Raw genomic sequence first — 14148 nt, 5'->3', positions numbered from 1 at the left:
AGACTCCAAGTAAGAGAAGCGTACTGCTGACAACATCCACCAGTGGAAGTGGTATGCCCTATCTATTGCCATGCTTTATATCTCGTGTATTGGGACGCCCAGTCTACGCATAAAAAGTTAACCTGATAGCTCGCATGACATGAAGCCACCATGTCCTCCAACCCTTTTAAATGTAATCCATTTAATGAATAATGAGAAAACGCGTTAGCTACAATGATTCTTTTATTTCAAAACGCGCGACGTCGTGAGATAGAAAAACTAATAGCTTAGTTGCACACGCTCTCAGAACCGGATGCCTTGGTGTTCAAAATAAGGGCAACAATAAGACCGTAAAGACCCAAGACTTCAGCGAAAATGAGAATCAAGATCTACACGTCGGCAAAAAAGCAAGCCAAAATGAGTTTAAAGAAATAGCGTGAATAGGGCGAAGGAAAGCACACGTACCATGCCGACAAACATTCTGGGTTGTTGAGCAGTAGCACGAACACCAGCATCGCCAGTGATACCGATAGCAATACCAGCGGCCAAGCAAGAAAGGCCAACACTCAAACCAGCACCAAACTGGATAAAACCGCTAAACAAGGTCTGCTTCAAAGCAACTACAAAGATGATGATACCAAGCGTTATTCTCTTGTTCTCTTCCCATCTTTATCCATTCATTACTTACGACCACTGGAAAGCAAGACACTGACAACGACACCATAAATACCCAAGATACCAGCCATGACAACGGGGACAATACACTTGATCAAAAGATCAGGACGAAGGACACCCATAGCAGAGAGACCGACACCAGATTTGGCAGTGCCATACGCGGCTCCGAGACCTTGAAGAGTAGTGAAAGTGATTAGTCAAAAGGGTAGTTCAAGTAGTCCTTGTTTCAACTTACAGCTAAAAACGATGGCAGCAGTGCAGCCCATGGAGCCAAAGAAAGGTGCGTAAACGGGACTAGCATGGAAAAAGACGACGACGAGTTAGATTCATGGGGGTTGGTAGTGCACGCGAAAAAAGAGGATTGGGATGAGAAGGCATGAAGGGGGGACGACGTACCAGTATTCCATTGTATTGGGGATGTGTGTTTTATATAAAAGGTATCTTCAAGTGGAAACAGGAATAAGCAAGGGAGGTTTGGTAACTCGAATGCAGAAAAGGGGATGAAGGGAAAAAGAGATTCAAACGGACCCACCTTTCCTCTGCTGACTCTGGCTCGCTTGCTGCTCGCTCGCTCGCTCTCTCAGTCGAAAGGCGCGTGCGGAAAGCAAAACTGGTGACGTATAGCAACCGCTCTTGCAACCTGAAACACACGCACCTATCCTCCTTTGTGTTTCATTTTGGATTACGCCACATTGCGGTTGACCCACTTTTGACGCCATGGATGATGATAATGATAATGCCCTTCACATAAAAAGGAGCCATGTTATTCTTTCTTTATACTACAAATGACTTTTTTTGAAATACTATGCGATGACATGACATGAATGAATATAAATATGGGTGGGTTGGGATGATATATGCTATGCAACAGCTGTGGATTTGAATCCATTCTTTTCTGACCAGTCAATGATGGCATCGAGCATATCCATGATTTTATCTTCATCGCCTGCAAACACATCTAGTAGACAGACACAAATGTGAGTTTCAAAAGTTGCCTTCTGTTGTGTAACACTCTACCTTTGATGGTGTATTTGCCATCCACAACGACACCTTCTCGGCCCATAAACTTGAAAGCGGCTACGATATTATCCAAGGCAATCATGTTGGCTGATGTTCCTGGTTGTACTTGCGGCCTTCGTACTGTCTTGCGTCCAAGTGCTTCCAGTAATAGAATCAACGCCTCTCCATTTCGGAAAGCATCTGATAAATCATGAATGGGTGGAACAATATGCTCGTTGACCCAGTGAATATAGTCATCTGCCGATTCCCATTTGCCTTGACGATGGCTCATGCGATGTTGAAGGGGATCAATCAAATCTTCATCGTCATCACTCAATACGGTTTCCATCACCATGGGCAGTTCATTGGAAGGATAGTGATGATGAGATTCCATGATCATGGAGGGGGTTGCTGGTAAGGGTGCAGAGGGTGGTAACGACAATGGATGATGGGATCGCTGTTCATGATGATAATGTTGTTGTTGTTGCTGTTGTTGCTGTGCTTTGCTCAGTAACATGGAAGGCGGTCGTGGTCGAAGTTGACGAGCCACATCCAAAGGTACCGTGGCCACATGATTGGAGGACATGACAGGAGCTTTGTAGTACACACATAATAATCAATTATTTAATATCATGGCATCATTCACTATTGCCCTGTGTTACTTACATGCAAAATCACGGATGATGGTAGCCTTCATGAGAAGTTTAATCCACATTCGAAGCGATTCCTTGGTATCGGTATAAAAGTAAAATGTGCGCTCACGCTCATGCTGTGCCTTGAAGCTGTATTTGCCGGCATGAATCGATTCATCAGGGACAATCTTGTACCCACGTAAATGAATAATACCCCGCATACGAGTATCCTTTATACATATGAAATAAAGGTCATTTAATGTCATCCATCATCTCGTATCATGGCTATGTATTTGGTTCCTTCTTACCTTTGGACTCTTAAAGTAAAAGAGATTGGGCCCTTTTAAAACAAACCATCGCTTGTTCCAAGTCTTGTACTTGTCACCTTGCTTGTGGAGCCAGCCTTCATAATCAGGTGCCTTGAATGCATCGGCGGATGCACGTGACAATGCACTCGGCTCAGCCGGACGTCTATGTACCGCCCATTTTAATAAGTAACACTTATTACGTGATCCCATCATGTATGTATACTCACACAGACTGTGCAACCGATAATTTCCTTCCAATACCATAATCCATTGGATGAATCTATTGATACGTTATTACCCATTGACATTGTGAAGGGGGGGCAAGGAAGATGTATCATATCACTTACAGGAGTCGTCGTCGTTTCCTGCATACCAGCTGCAGGTGCGAATGGATCGGATAGGATGATGTTATTCTCAAAGCTCGATTTGGGTTGACTCGCTTTGTCGATGCTGGTTGTGGTGCTGGTGACGTTACCGCCATTGGAAGAAGAAGAACTCGATACTTTGGAGGAAACCGTTCGAAAAGTGTTGGATCGGCTCATGGATGAACTTGACGTTGGCGAGACTGTCAAAAACGAATCATGTGGTGGCATGGGTGCTTTGCGTGGGAATTGATACATGCCATCGGTGCCTTCCGCTGCTGTTGCTGCTGTTGGCGATACCGGCGCCGTTGTTGCAGGTGTCATAGTAGGAGGCTGATGATGCTGATGATTGGCTTTTAATGCGTCAATGGCATGCATGATTTTATAGCGTCGTCCATATGCAGTGATTCCAAGTTCTTTCAAAGCATCACCATTGAGCTCCATGAGGATATCACCCGAGATCTCTTGTTCTATGGACATGTGTAACTAACTTTTGTGTATGTCAATGGCTCCATTATTGCTTACCAACAAATTGTCCAGCAACGTTGTCGAGACCAACAGATCTAAGCCAATCAGCTACTTGGTCCACTGACCACACTTCAGGTTTGGTAGTAGGTGTCGATTCACTTGGTTTGGGTCGAGGAGGATGAAATGATGTCGATGTTGTCGGTGCTGGTGGTGGTGGAGGTGGTGGTAACGCATCGGAAGCAACATTGAGTTTGGTGTCTTCATGACATTCATCAGGCGTAACATTGCTGCTAGACGTAGGTCGACTTGAATTACTTGTTGGTGGAGAAGAATCCGTTGTCGAACTTGAAGAAGGCTTCATGGTGGATGTGTAATTCATTGGGAAAAGGCCGACACGCCCTTGAGGATTACGACCCTGTATAGCTCAATTCCCTTTAGTCAAGTGTATAAGATATAGAACGTCGTTGCAATAAAACCAGTTACCTGCCACCAGCCATCCATGTACTTGTCATCCTTCTCTAGTACTGTGATAGTGTCACCAATATGGAAGGTGATCTCGTCTTCATTCTCGGCCACGAAATCATGGATCGCGTAGACGATGTCTTCTGGCATTGTTGTAAAGAAGTAGTGTTGTTGTAGCAAGGAATGTCACGGGTGGAGAGAAAGAGAGAGAGAGAGAGGAGAGACTCTGTTCAGTGACAGAGGAAAAATAAGATATATGTAAAAGATGTGAGAAAAGGAAAGTGATCCACTATCCAAAAGGGAGAAGAATAATAAAAACGAGAAAGAGGTGAAAACCAAGGACATCTTTCTCATGGAAACACAAAAAGTAAGCGGAGCGATAGTAGGACAAAGGTAACACGCTGCCCGAATACTCATAATTAACAACGTTGCATCACTGTAATATCTGCAACAGCCGATCCCAAACTAAGTAGCATCATATACTGTTATTGTTTAGGCTATTGTTGTTGGTGGTGGTGCAGTTGTTACTACTCGTGGATCATCGTTGCATATCAAAAGATAACTTTTTAAAAGATCAACAATGTTTCCTTTCCATTTGTGTCACCCACAGTAAAGTTGTTTTGCTACATTGGCAAAGTTATACCAATGGCGGCATCTTCACATGCCTGCTCACTGCCCCATCAAATACGTAGACAATAGAGCTCCACTGTGTCTCTCTCTCACTCCCTTTCTCTTTCTCACCATTCAACACGTACATGTCTCACCATCGTGCAGTAGTGGGCTGTGTTACACACGATGATTTGCGACTAGACAACGTCGCCTCAATCCATTGGTCGTGTTTCTTGTTGCTTAATCCACCATTGTTTCGTTCCTGAACAACGCATTATTACATGTTTTACTTTTGCACCCCTGCTATTAGAATGAATGACCCACATCCCAAGGACGTAGATTTCTTTTATATGATTTTAAAATGAGCACAATTGGGATCATGGATGATAGACCTTCACATGTCAATAAAGGAGTAGAGGTTCTGGATTCTATACCTCGCTCGCTGTGGATTGCTGCCAATCCTAGGGAGTGGGTGAGAATAGAGTTTGTACTACGTAATATTCGGTGCTAACACCTTTCAAGCAAGTAACACCGTCACCATGATGATTTTTTTATCATCGCCACCATCACCCAGCAGTCTGGACATTACGTATGGAACCAAGATTGTAAACAACAAGAAAGATGTATACAATGGGCACATTAGATAATGATCCCATTAGGACAATCAATGTGATGTAGCAAAAGGTCATTGTTTTATTAGCTCATGCATTGTAGATATCAACCCAGCAGATAATACAAACAATATTGCAATGAATGGTTGTGCAAAGATCACCTTGGATCATTTATGCAGTGTTTAAACTCATGGTTGCATTGACCCCCAACAGCAACCTACTACATCACCACACTTTTACAACCAACAATAGTACATCATGCATGCATGCGAGCGAGTGTGGATATGTGTGTGAATGATTTTTTAGATTGATCATGGGCACGTGTGTTCATGGTTCTTTTTTTTTCTCTCATGGTTCAACTCAAGTAAACCTGGGTTGCTGTTGCAGCTGCTGCGGTCTGCACAAGGTTTCCCTTCCCCAACCTTTCTCAACAAGGTCCGTGCGTTGACTCTTTTATGCTGCTCATTTCGACATGGCAACAACACACCCATTGCAATGGACTGACAACCAGCATGCCACCACTCATTATGTCAATGTCAGGTCGCCTCCATTGGTACTCAAAGGTGGAAGTGAAGGAGGAAGAGGAGGATACGTTGACTTGAATATCTTGTACAATGACGATGACGACGACGATAATGACGATGATGATGGACGTATCCATGGCAACAACAGCAGCAGCAGCACTGAAGAAGAGGAGGAAGAAGAAGAAAAGGAGGACAAGCTTGCGAATGTATCATTGTATAAGCGATCGGCTGCTGAGAGGATCGAATGGCAACAAATGCTTCATTCAGTATTGATGGGCCAAGTGATCCAGTCTGAGAAGAAGCGATTTACGGTGATCCGGAAAGAACAATCCAAGCCTACAGCGGAGATATGGATTTCGATTCGTGCATTACTGCGAGGTCACACATTGCAAGATGAACGTCGATTTCTGGATCATAGTCGACGTGAGATGTACGACGTGGTCAAAATGATTTACAACTTTTGCGTGGACGATCAACAAGAGGAACAGCCTTACGACCAAGTAGCAGGTGCGTTGCGTACAGTGGATCGTGTGGAGAGCCTTTTTGCAACTCGTGCCGACCTTGTTGAAGCCTATCCGGATTATGCAGCTGCCGAATGCCAGAGACGTCTTGATGCTCTCAATGCATGGTACACAACCACACATAGTCTCAGGATGCAGAAATGTATATTGGAGAATTGGATGGGATCATTGGTTCCCAAGGATACCTTTGTCGAACGTCTTCTCAAAGAAAGCGCATTGCAAGACACCTTCAACAAACGTACATTGTCAGCCCTTCATTCCTTGCTTGTCAAATCCAAGGATACCATTGTCACCAACAACGCATTGTTTGTGGAGATGAATTTGCCATCTTTCATGTCCCGCCTTCGTGAGCTTGCTACTTTTCCTACCTTGCTTATTCAAGAAGCCCTCAAGTTGCGTTTGACATATAAGGACCACAGCCATGATGAAAGCGCACCCAAAACAGTCATTGACACTATGGTGGAAGATTATCGATCCCTGCTGACATTGGCTTGTCGTGTGAAGGTGCAATACGAGGAATTGGCAAGTCCGGCACCCGGATGGGATCTCATGGGAGAAACAAAGTTTATGGATACCGCCGTGTTACATGATTCAGTCAGATTGTACTTTAAAATGATCGCTTGGAGACTCAAGAGTGAAAAAGGCAACACCATACGTCAATGTGACATTATGGAGCGAGAATGGGATTATATCCGATATACGGTGTGCAAATCAATTGATCAAGTGGATGGTGAATGCAGTGCCCAAATATGGCAAGTTGAATGAGGAAAAAGAGATAGGCATGACCTGGACACCCGGCTAATGCATATGATAATGGTTCTTTAGTGCATTGGTAGCCAACACACTCCTTGCCGATCTCATTGAGGATTATGCAACCCATTTTCCAAAGTCCCAGCAGGATTATTGTCCACCGCCAGAAACATTCCATGCGTTATGGACAAGAACACGCAAGCTGTTACAGTTCTCAAAGTAAGACGCTAATCAGCATGGTGGTGATTGCTTATTTCTTATCATCATTGTTGTTACATGTAGATTCTTCCTGAGTCAATTTGAAAACGCTACAGAGTATGCTATCAACCCAGAGAGCAGCAACGCTTTCATCCAATCGCTTCAACAAAGTGGTCATTGCTTGTTGATTACGGGGACCTTTGAAAAGGAACGTGTATATCTTGCTGCATCACCTACACTTGCAGGACGTGAGGAAGCAATTACAGCCATCATTCAATCCTCCTTTCTCAGTGACCACCATGTACCATCATCATCATCATCAGCAACACCTACCACAACCACAACCACATCACCAGAGGATTACATTATAGCCTTTTCACAATGGCATGATATTGTATGGAAAGGATGGGTGCAACGAGTACCATTAGCGTATGTGACCATGGGGCTCAAAGCAAATCGTGCACGGATCATCTCGAACCACCGATTAAATTCTGCAAAGTCGGCATTTATACACAGCACGCACGGTTGTGTAACCACCCCAACAACGAGCAGCATGCTGGATGCGATTCATGAACACAAAGCCAACTTGACTTGTATCAACAAAGAACTCCTTGGTGTCAAAAGCATCGTGTTGAGATTAGCACACGCCAATATTGAAAATATGGACGCCATCCATGTGCCTGGAGCTGACCCTGATCTTGTGCAAGAGAGCTTTGGTGCTGCAAGTGATTTATGCATGCGTGCATCTCGATTTTTGGATAAGAACACGCGACATCAGCTGGATACCAGGTTACTTCAATTGGCTATTCGATGGATGGCATTCATCACAAACGAATGCACTCCCACAGATCGCCGTACTTTTCGATGGGCTGTAACAGCACTTGATTTTGCGCAGGTGGTGACAAGGGGCAACAACGTTCTCATGCTTCAAGATAATGACTACATGCGTCTGCAACATTACGTAGCACGATGCATCACATTATTGATTTCACACTTTGATGTGCTTGGTACACGATGGCGTGAATATGATTTGACTACCGAGCAACGTAGAAGAAGAATGATGCAACAACGACGACAAAAGCGTGGTGCAAGTAAACGCCATTCATACAATCGACACCACCAAGAGGATGAAGAAGTCGATGATGATGCAGCAGCGGTAGCAGCAGCAGCAGCCAACATGCGCTTTATACGTAATGAATGGATGAGACACATTCGTATGCTCGAAGAGACTCGTAACGCCAATGAGCGAGAAAACAAATTGGTGGGCCGTGTTTTGGAAGATCAGAAGCCAGAGGATCGATCCATGTTGTATTTGGCACCATCCGCATCCAGTATTTCATTTCGATGGCAACAAGGACGCTTTATTGGTGCAGGCACATTTGGCTCGGTGTATCTTGCCATTAACTTGGACACTTCTTGCATGATGGCAGTCAAGGAAATACGATTCCCAGATTCAGATACCTTATCATCTTTTCACAAAAATATCAAAGAGGAAATGGAAGTCATGGACATGCTCAATCATTCAAACATTGTACAATACTACGGCATGGAGGTGCATCGAGACAAGGTGTACATCTTTATGGAGTATTGTGAAAATGGGAGCTTGGAATCATTGTTGCAGCATGGTGGCTGTATCCAGGATGAACGATACATTGTCGACTATGCACATCAGCTACTAAGAGGTCTTGCTTATCTTCATGAAAACAACGTGGTGCATCGTGACATCAAACCTGATAGTACGTATACGACTCATCATCCCTTGATTTGTATGACACCATCACTAATAATGATGGTTCTTTTGTAGATATTTTGATCGATTACCAAGGCGTTGTCAAGTTGTCTGATTTTGGTACAGCCAAAGTACTTGTGGCACAGGGTCAACAAAAGACAGCCAATCGAACAGCATCCTCCTCCTCCATGGCGACGAATAACAATACGCTTGCTGGTACACCCGTTTACATGGCCCCTGAAATCATCACCGGTGGAAACAAGGGGCGTATGGGATCCATGGATATTTGGTCGCTAGGGTGTTGTATTGTCCAAATGGCAACAGGACGACGGCCATGGAGCACATTGGAAAATGAGTGGTCGGTCATGTATCACGTGGTCACAGGACAACCACCGTTGCCTGAATGCTCTCAACTATCACCACTTGGTTTGAACTTTTTGGAGAAATGTTTTATCCGCAATCCAAACAAGCGTCCAACAGCAAAGGAGCTGCTAAATCACCCATGGATCACCAGCTTTGACAATGTCGATGACTCGTATTAGTCCCTTTCCTTTATTCTGTGAAGCAGGCAGTATACCAGTAATAGCTATTACACCATCTCTATCATGTCCTATATAAAAATGCTTTTTACATGTATCATCTATTGAACATTGTCCCTAATGCGATTGAACAAGGATCATTTTTCAGATATCATCACGCTTACAGCATAGGTAAAACATAAAGGTACTGTTTCATAATAAAGCGTTGAGGACTTGTGAGAGAATCGTGATCAGCGTTTCCGAGAGCATCTTGTGTGAAAGTTTCATGTGTGAGATAGGAAATCTCAATATCAAGGTTTGATGTACAGTGTTCATGCATTTATACAAGAGGTGTCCGACCTATTAATTTCCACTCCTTCCACTCCCACAACTTCTTGCCTCTTCTTCCCATTCTCAACTATTGCTCCATCCAAGTATACAACTACGATTGTCCTGCTTCAACCCAACATGTCAATCCTACAATTGCCTTGATCCGATTGTCTTTGTCTGAATGGCACATTCATGGCGTCTACACAGCCTTCTTGTCACTCTTCTACAACACACGAGTCTCTTGACACAACACACGCACTTGCACTCTCCTCTACCACGAGCAATCGTAACAGCATTCATTGCAGCAGTTGCTATTAGCAAAGTCTTTACTCTATTGTCTCAAACAACGTTCACAATCGTGTCACTCTACTACAACACACGCTCTTGCACACTCGTCTGCCACAATCAAACGTAACAGCAGTTGCTATTAGCAAGGTCTCCATGTCTCATGTTACTTGCAGCAACCTGCCTTACAGCCATTTTTGCGTGAACAGCAGACAGCCATTGTATGGAAGCAGCTTTATTTACTCGTTGCAACTTGCTTTAATACATACGGACCCTTAATGAATGATGCTCATACCAGCTATCAGCTACTACTGCGCAATACAAGCATTCTTCACCTGATTGAGATGCGAAAAAACGACCAAGCAAGTGATCGACCAATAGCTGGATGGAAAAGAAAGTACGTCAGCAAGCGAGCACAGGAGTTCTTTCTATCAACATGTTGGACTTGCATTGGTTGTGGATGGATGGGTGGATGCAATCAAGCACAGTGATAGCTGATCCTGAAATGTCGTCTTGGTTACATGACTCGTCGTCAATACGAAGGATGGACAAAGGTTACCTGGATATGGCTGAGGCTGAGGATGACGGATTGAATGGTATGGATGGGAGGGCTTATATCTTTGACGGAAGGGAATACTCAAGTCAATGCATGCAGCAGCTATTTTGCAATTATGGATGAAGATGCTTATGACAACGACACAACGATACCCACTGATTCTATGTCACCCACTGATTGGTCTCTGGAATGAAAGAGAGGATAGAAATTGAAGATCGGAAAGCGAGATTAGATCATCTACATCATTGTATCCAGAGGTTGTCATCTTATTACATTCATTAAAGCTTCTTTGTTCATATGCTCAGAGACGATAGGGAGTGACAATAACGGATTGTATACTTGTTTAAATAGATGCTTGTATTTGTAAAGATAAATAAACCCATAGTAATTGTACCCAACAATAGAGCTTGTTGCAGTAAGCCTGGTGCATTGTAAGCTTTAAATCATTACGTTTGGGGAAGAGTAAGCTCTGATACAATGTGGCACGAGTGCATACCTATGCTTTCCTATGAGAACCATCAGCATGCGCTACCTTGTATGTAAGCCTTATACGAGAACGAACCCTGGAGACAAGCAATACCATTACCCCTCATAATCGAGTGCACTGATCATTTTTGACTTGTCAACCATACCATGGTTCACTCGAAGATTTCCCCTGCGGTCTACCAAAGGCGAATCTTACTATGGGGAGAGCGTCAATCATGCACTCTCCATCAATGAGAACCCTTCAACCACTGCCTCTCACCTTTATTACACAAACGCGCCCCTCTGCATCTTTGGGTTGGCCATGATGAACATGAGACTTGCACACAAGGTGCACTACACCCCGCCGAGCAACATTGTTCGATTAAATACCCCACGCTTCATTGTAAAATCTTGAGTTACGGGCGTCTTTATATCTTACATATGCTGTATGCATGATGCTATATAAAGGGTTCTCGTTGTTCATTGTGAAGTAGAATGACTATGATAGAGCAAAAGATGTAGACGGGCGTGTTTGCGTAGCACAGCTCTTTTGCATGAATCGAATGGCCAATGTATGATACGAAATACACCATCTATGATTGGCAGTTAACAGCCACTTCCTCACAATCGGCACTGTTGTTCATTTTTGTAACATGTGAACAATGCTCCTGCTCCAGCCGAGCATTTCCATCGTTCAAGTTTCTTGATCCGAGCCGATTTGACTGAGCTACGCTGGAACAGCAAACATGAAAATTCTTGAAAGACAGACCCTGCGAATGTCTCCGTCTTTCAAACTTTTGGACGCTCCCACACAAAATCTTCAAATGAAGCGTGAGGTTTTTATTAGAGAAAGTTGATCAGCATGCTCGAGAGCACCCTGCTGACCAATTTTCAAGTTGGAAGTGGGCAACTTCGGGGCGATGGGCCGTCCGCTCTTTATTGCCCATCATCCACCATTTGGGCTGCTCCCGCACTTTAAATCTTCACAATGAAGTCTGCGTCTTTTAAATGAATGAAGTCGATCTGCATGTCCCAGCGAACCTTCTGACAAAGTTTCACGTTCGAAATGGGGAATCCCAAGATAATACATAGTGTTTCCATAAATCATGAATCTGGCGCTGACCTCCATTCCGGCTTACATAGTAAATCCCATATTGCACCCTCCCATTCAGAATTTACCAGTGAAGTGTTAGTTCTTTTATAATACAAAGTTCATCAGGATGTCCCAGAGCACATTGTCTGAAAGTTTCACTATCGAGGTGGCCAATCTCTATATCAAGGTTTGATGTACAGTGTGCATGCATTTATATAACAGGTGTCCGATCTAATTAATTTCCACTTCTTCCACTCTCAGCGTCTTTCCTCTTCCTCTCGTTCTCAACTGTTGCTCCATTCAAGTATACAACTACCACCTGCGTACGATTGTCCTTCTTCAACCCATCATGTCAATCCTATAATTGCCTTGATCCGATTGTCTTTGACTCAATAGCAAGTACATGGCGTGTGCGCCCCACTGTAACACACGAATCTCTTTTGACACAATACACGCTCTTGCACATCCCTCTTCCACGATCAAGCGTAACAGCATTCATTCCAGCAGTTGCTATTAGCAAGGTCTTCACTACATTGTCCCAAGCAGAGTTCACAACCTTGTCACTCTACTACAACACACGTCTTGCACCTCGCCTGCCACTACCAACGTAACAGCAGTTGTCATTAGCAAGGTCTTTACTCCATTGTCTCAAGTACTTGGCAGCAACCTGCGTAGTGGCTTTTATTACATGAACGGCGAATAGTCATTGTATTGAAGCAACTTTATTTACGTGTAACAACTTGCTTTGGTGCATACGGATTCCAATGGATGGGGTGCCATGTCAGCTATCAAGCACGCTGCAATACAAGCGATCCTCACCTGGTTGAGCTGCAATGAAAATGCCCAAGAAAGATATGGATCAACAGCAGGATGGGAAAGGGTGCATACCAGCAGCAATCGCATGGCTCTTTTCAACCAACGTTTTGGATCTGATGGATGGATGCAATCAAGGAACAGTGAAGGGAAACCTTGGGATGCTCCTTTGGTTACTTGTGGCGTTGTCAGCAGGAAGGATGGATCATGCCACGTGGAAACGGCTGAGGACGGTGATGGGTTGGATGGGATTGAAGAGAAGCGTCCTATAGTCATGGATCATATTGGAATACTCAAGTCAACGCATGCAGCAGCTGTTTCACAATCATGGATGAAGGATGTTTATGACGGCAGCAACCAAGAACACAATGACACAATCATCCCTATTACCTCTATGTGATTCACCCATATCTCATTCAATTTACATTACTGTTCCTTTATCATCTTAGTTGATAAACATCCACATTACCATGTCTTGTTCTTCGACTTATGCACATTGAATGAAAATTGGATTCAACATGATGTTTAGGAGGGTGCATATCGTGCTACTGTATCAGCTCATATGTGCGAGATGTGGATCACTTGGTTGTTTCTGGATTGAAAGGGGAAATAGTAACTTGAGTTCGGAAAGTAAGTTTGGATCATTTCCCACCATCATATGTATGGAGATGCCTTTGTTCTTTTGTGACAGTATTCATTCTTCTAAGCTTCCTAGTTTCGAAATGCTGTGGTAGTTATCAAACACTTGCATTGCAAAGACAATAAATTCAGAGCGAGGGTGCCCAAAATATGTAGTGCTTGTTGTATAAGATTGGTTCATTGTAAGCTTATTTCACTTTGTTCAAGAAAGAGCTGTGATAGGATTTGGCACGAGTACATGAACATACCATGCTTATCTTTTGCTGCTTTATATAAGAACGAGCCATTCCATACGGGCTATGATAGGCGTACCTCACTATGGGAAACAATTCATCATGCACTCACCACCAATAGCATTGTCCCTGAAGCCCTGACTTTTTAGCTCAGTTACACAAAGAGGTCCTTCTGCATCATTGGCTCTACCTCGTCTAGCTACTTGGCATTGATCAAAGACCACCTCTCATATAGCATCACGCTTAAAGCATATGTAAAACATAAAGGTGCCTGTATCTCTAAACTTTACAATCAAGCGTGGGGTCTTTAATAGAACCATGTTGCTCGGCGGGGTGAAAGCGATCTTGTGTCAAAGTATGAAGTTCATCGTGGCCAATCCCAGATTTCG

General features: G+C 43.7%; 3 protein-coding genes across 3 annotated transcripts; 1 reads left to right on the top strand and 2 right to left on the bottom strand.

The window, feature by feature from the left end:
* Positions 1 to 266: 266 nt before the first annotated feature.
* O0I10_001286 (V-type proton ATPase proteolipid subunit) lies at positions 267 to 1061 on the bottom strand (the record flags this gene model as incomplete). The annotated part of the gene is made up of 5 exons (XM_058481383.1): positions 267 to 368; positions 445 to 599; positions 668 to 826; positions 890 to 948; positions 1051 to 1061. 5 exons carry the CDS (start codon positions 1059 to 1061, stop codon positions 267 to 269), a joined length of 486 nt encoding a protein of 161 aa, XP_058348021.1.
* A 453-nt stretch (positions 1062 to 1514) lies between these two features.
* On the bottom strand, positions 1515 to 4035 carry O0I10_001285 (uncharacterized protein; the record flags this gene model as incomplete). The annotated part of the gene is made up of 8 exons (XM_058481382.1): positions 1515 to 1612; positions 1672 to 2247; positions 2320 to 2515; positions 2594 to 2756; positions 2821 to 2873; positions 2941 to 3425; positions 3481 to 3838; positions 3907 to 4035. 8 exons carry the CDS (start codon positions 4033 to 4035, stop codon positions 1515 to 1517), a joined length of 2058 nt encoding a protein of 685 aa, XP_058348020.1.
* Positions 4036 to 5577: 1542 nt separating this feature from the next.
* Positions 5578 to 9369, top strand: O0I10_001284 (uncharacterized protein; the record flags this gene model as incomplete). Its single annotated transcript, XM_058481381.1, has 4 exons — positions 5578 to 6902; positions 6976 to 7119; positions 7183 to 8834; positions 8903 to 9369. The coding sequence occupies 4 exons, from the start codon at positions 5578 to 5580 to the stop codon at positions 9367 to 9369; spliced, it is 3588 nt and encodes a 1195-aa protein (XP_058348019.1).
* Between the last annotated feature and the right edge of the window lie 4779 nt (positions 9370 to 14148).

The sequence above is a fragment of the Lichtheimia ornata genome (assembly GCF_029851405.1).
Source record: "Lichtheimia ornata isolate CBS 291.66 chromosome Unknown scaffold00003, whole genome shotgun sequence".
NCBI lineage: Eukaryota > Fungi > Mucoromycota > Mucoromycetes > Mucorales > Lichtheimiaceae > Lichtheimia > Lichtheimia ornata.
This window is presented reverse-complemented; position numbering and strand designations above follow the sequence as displayed.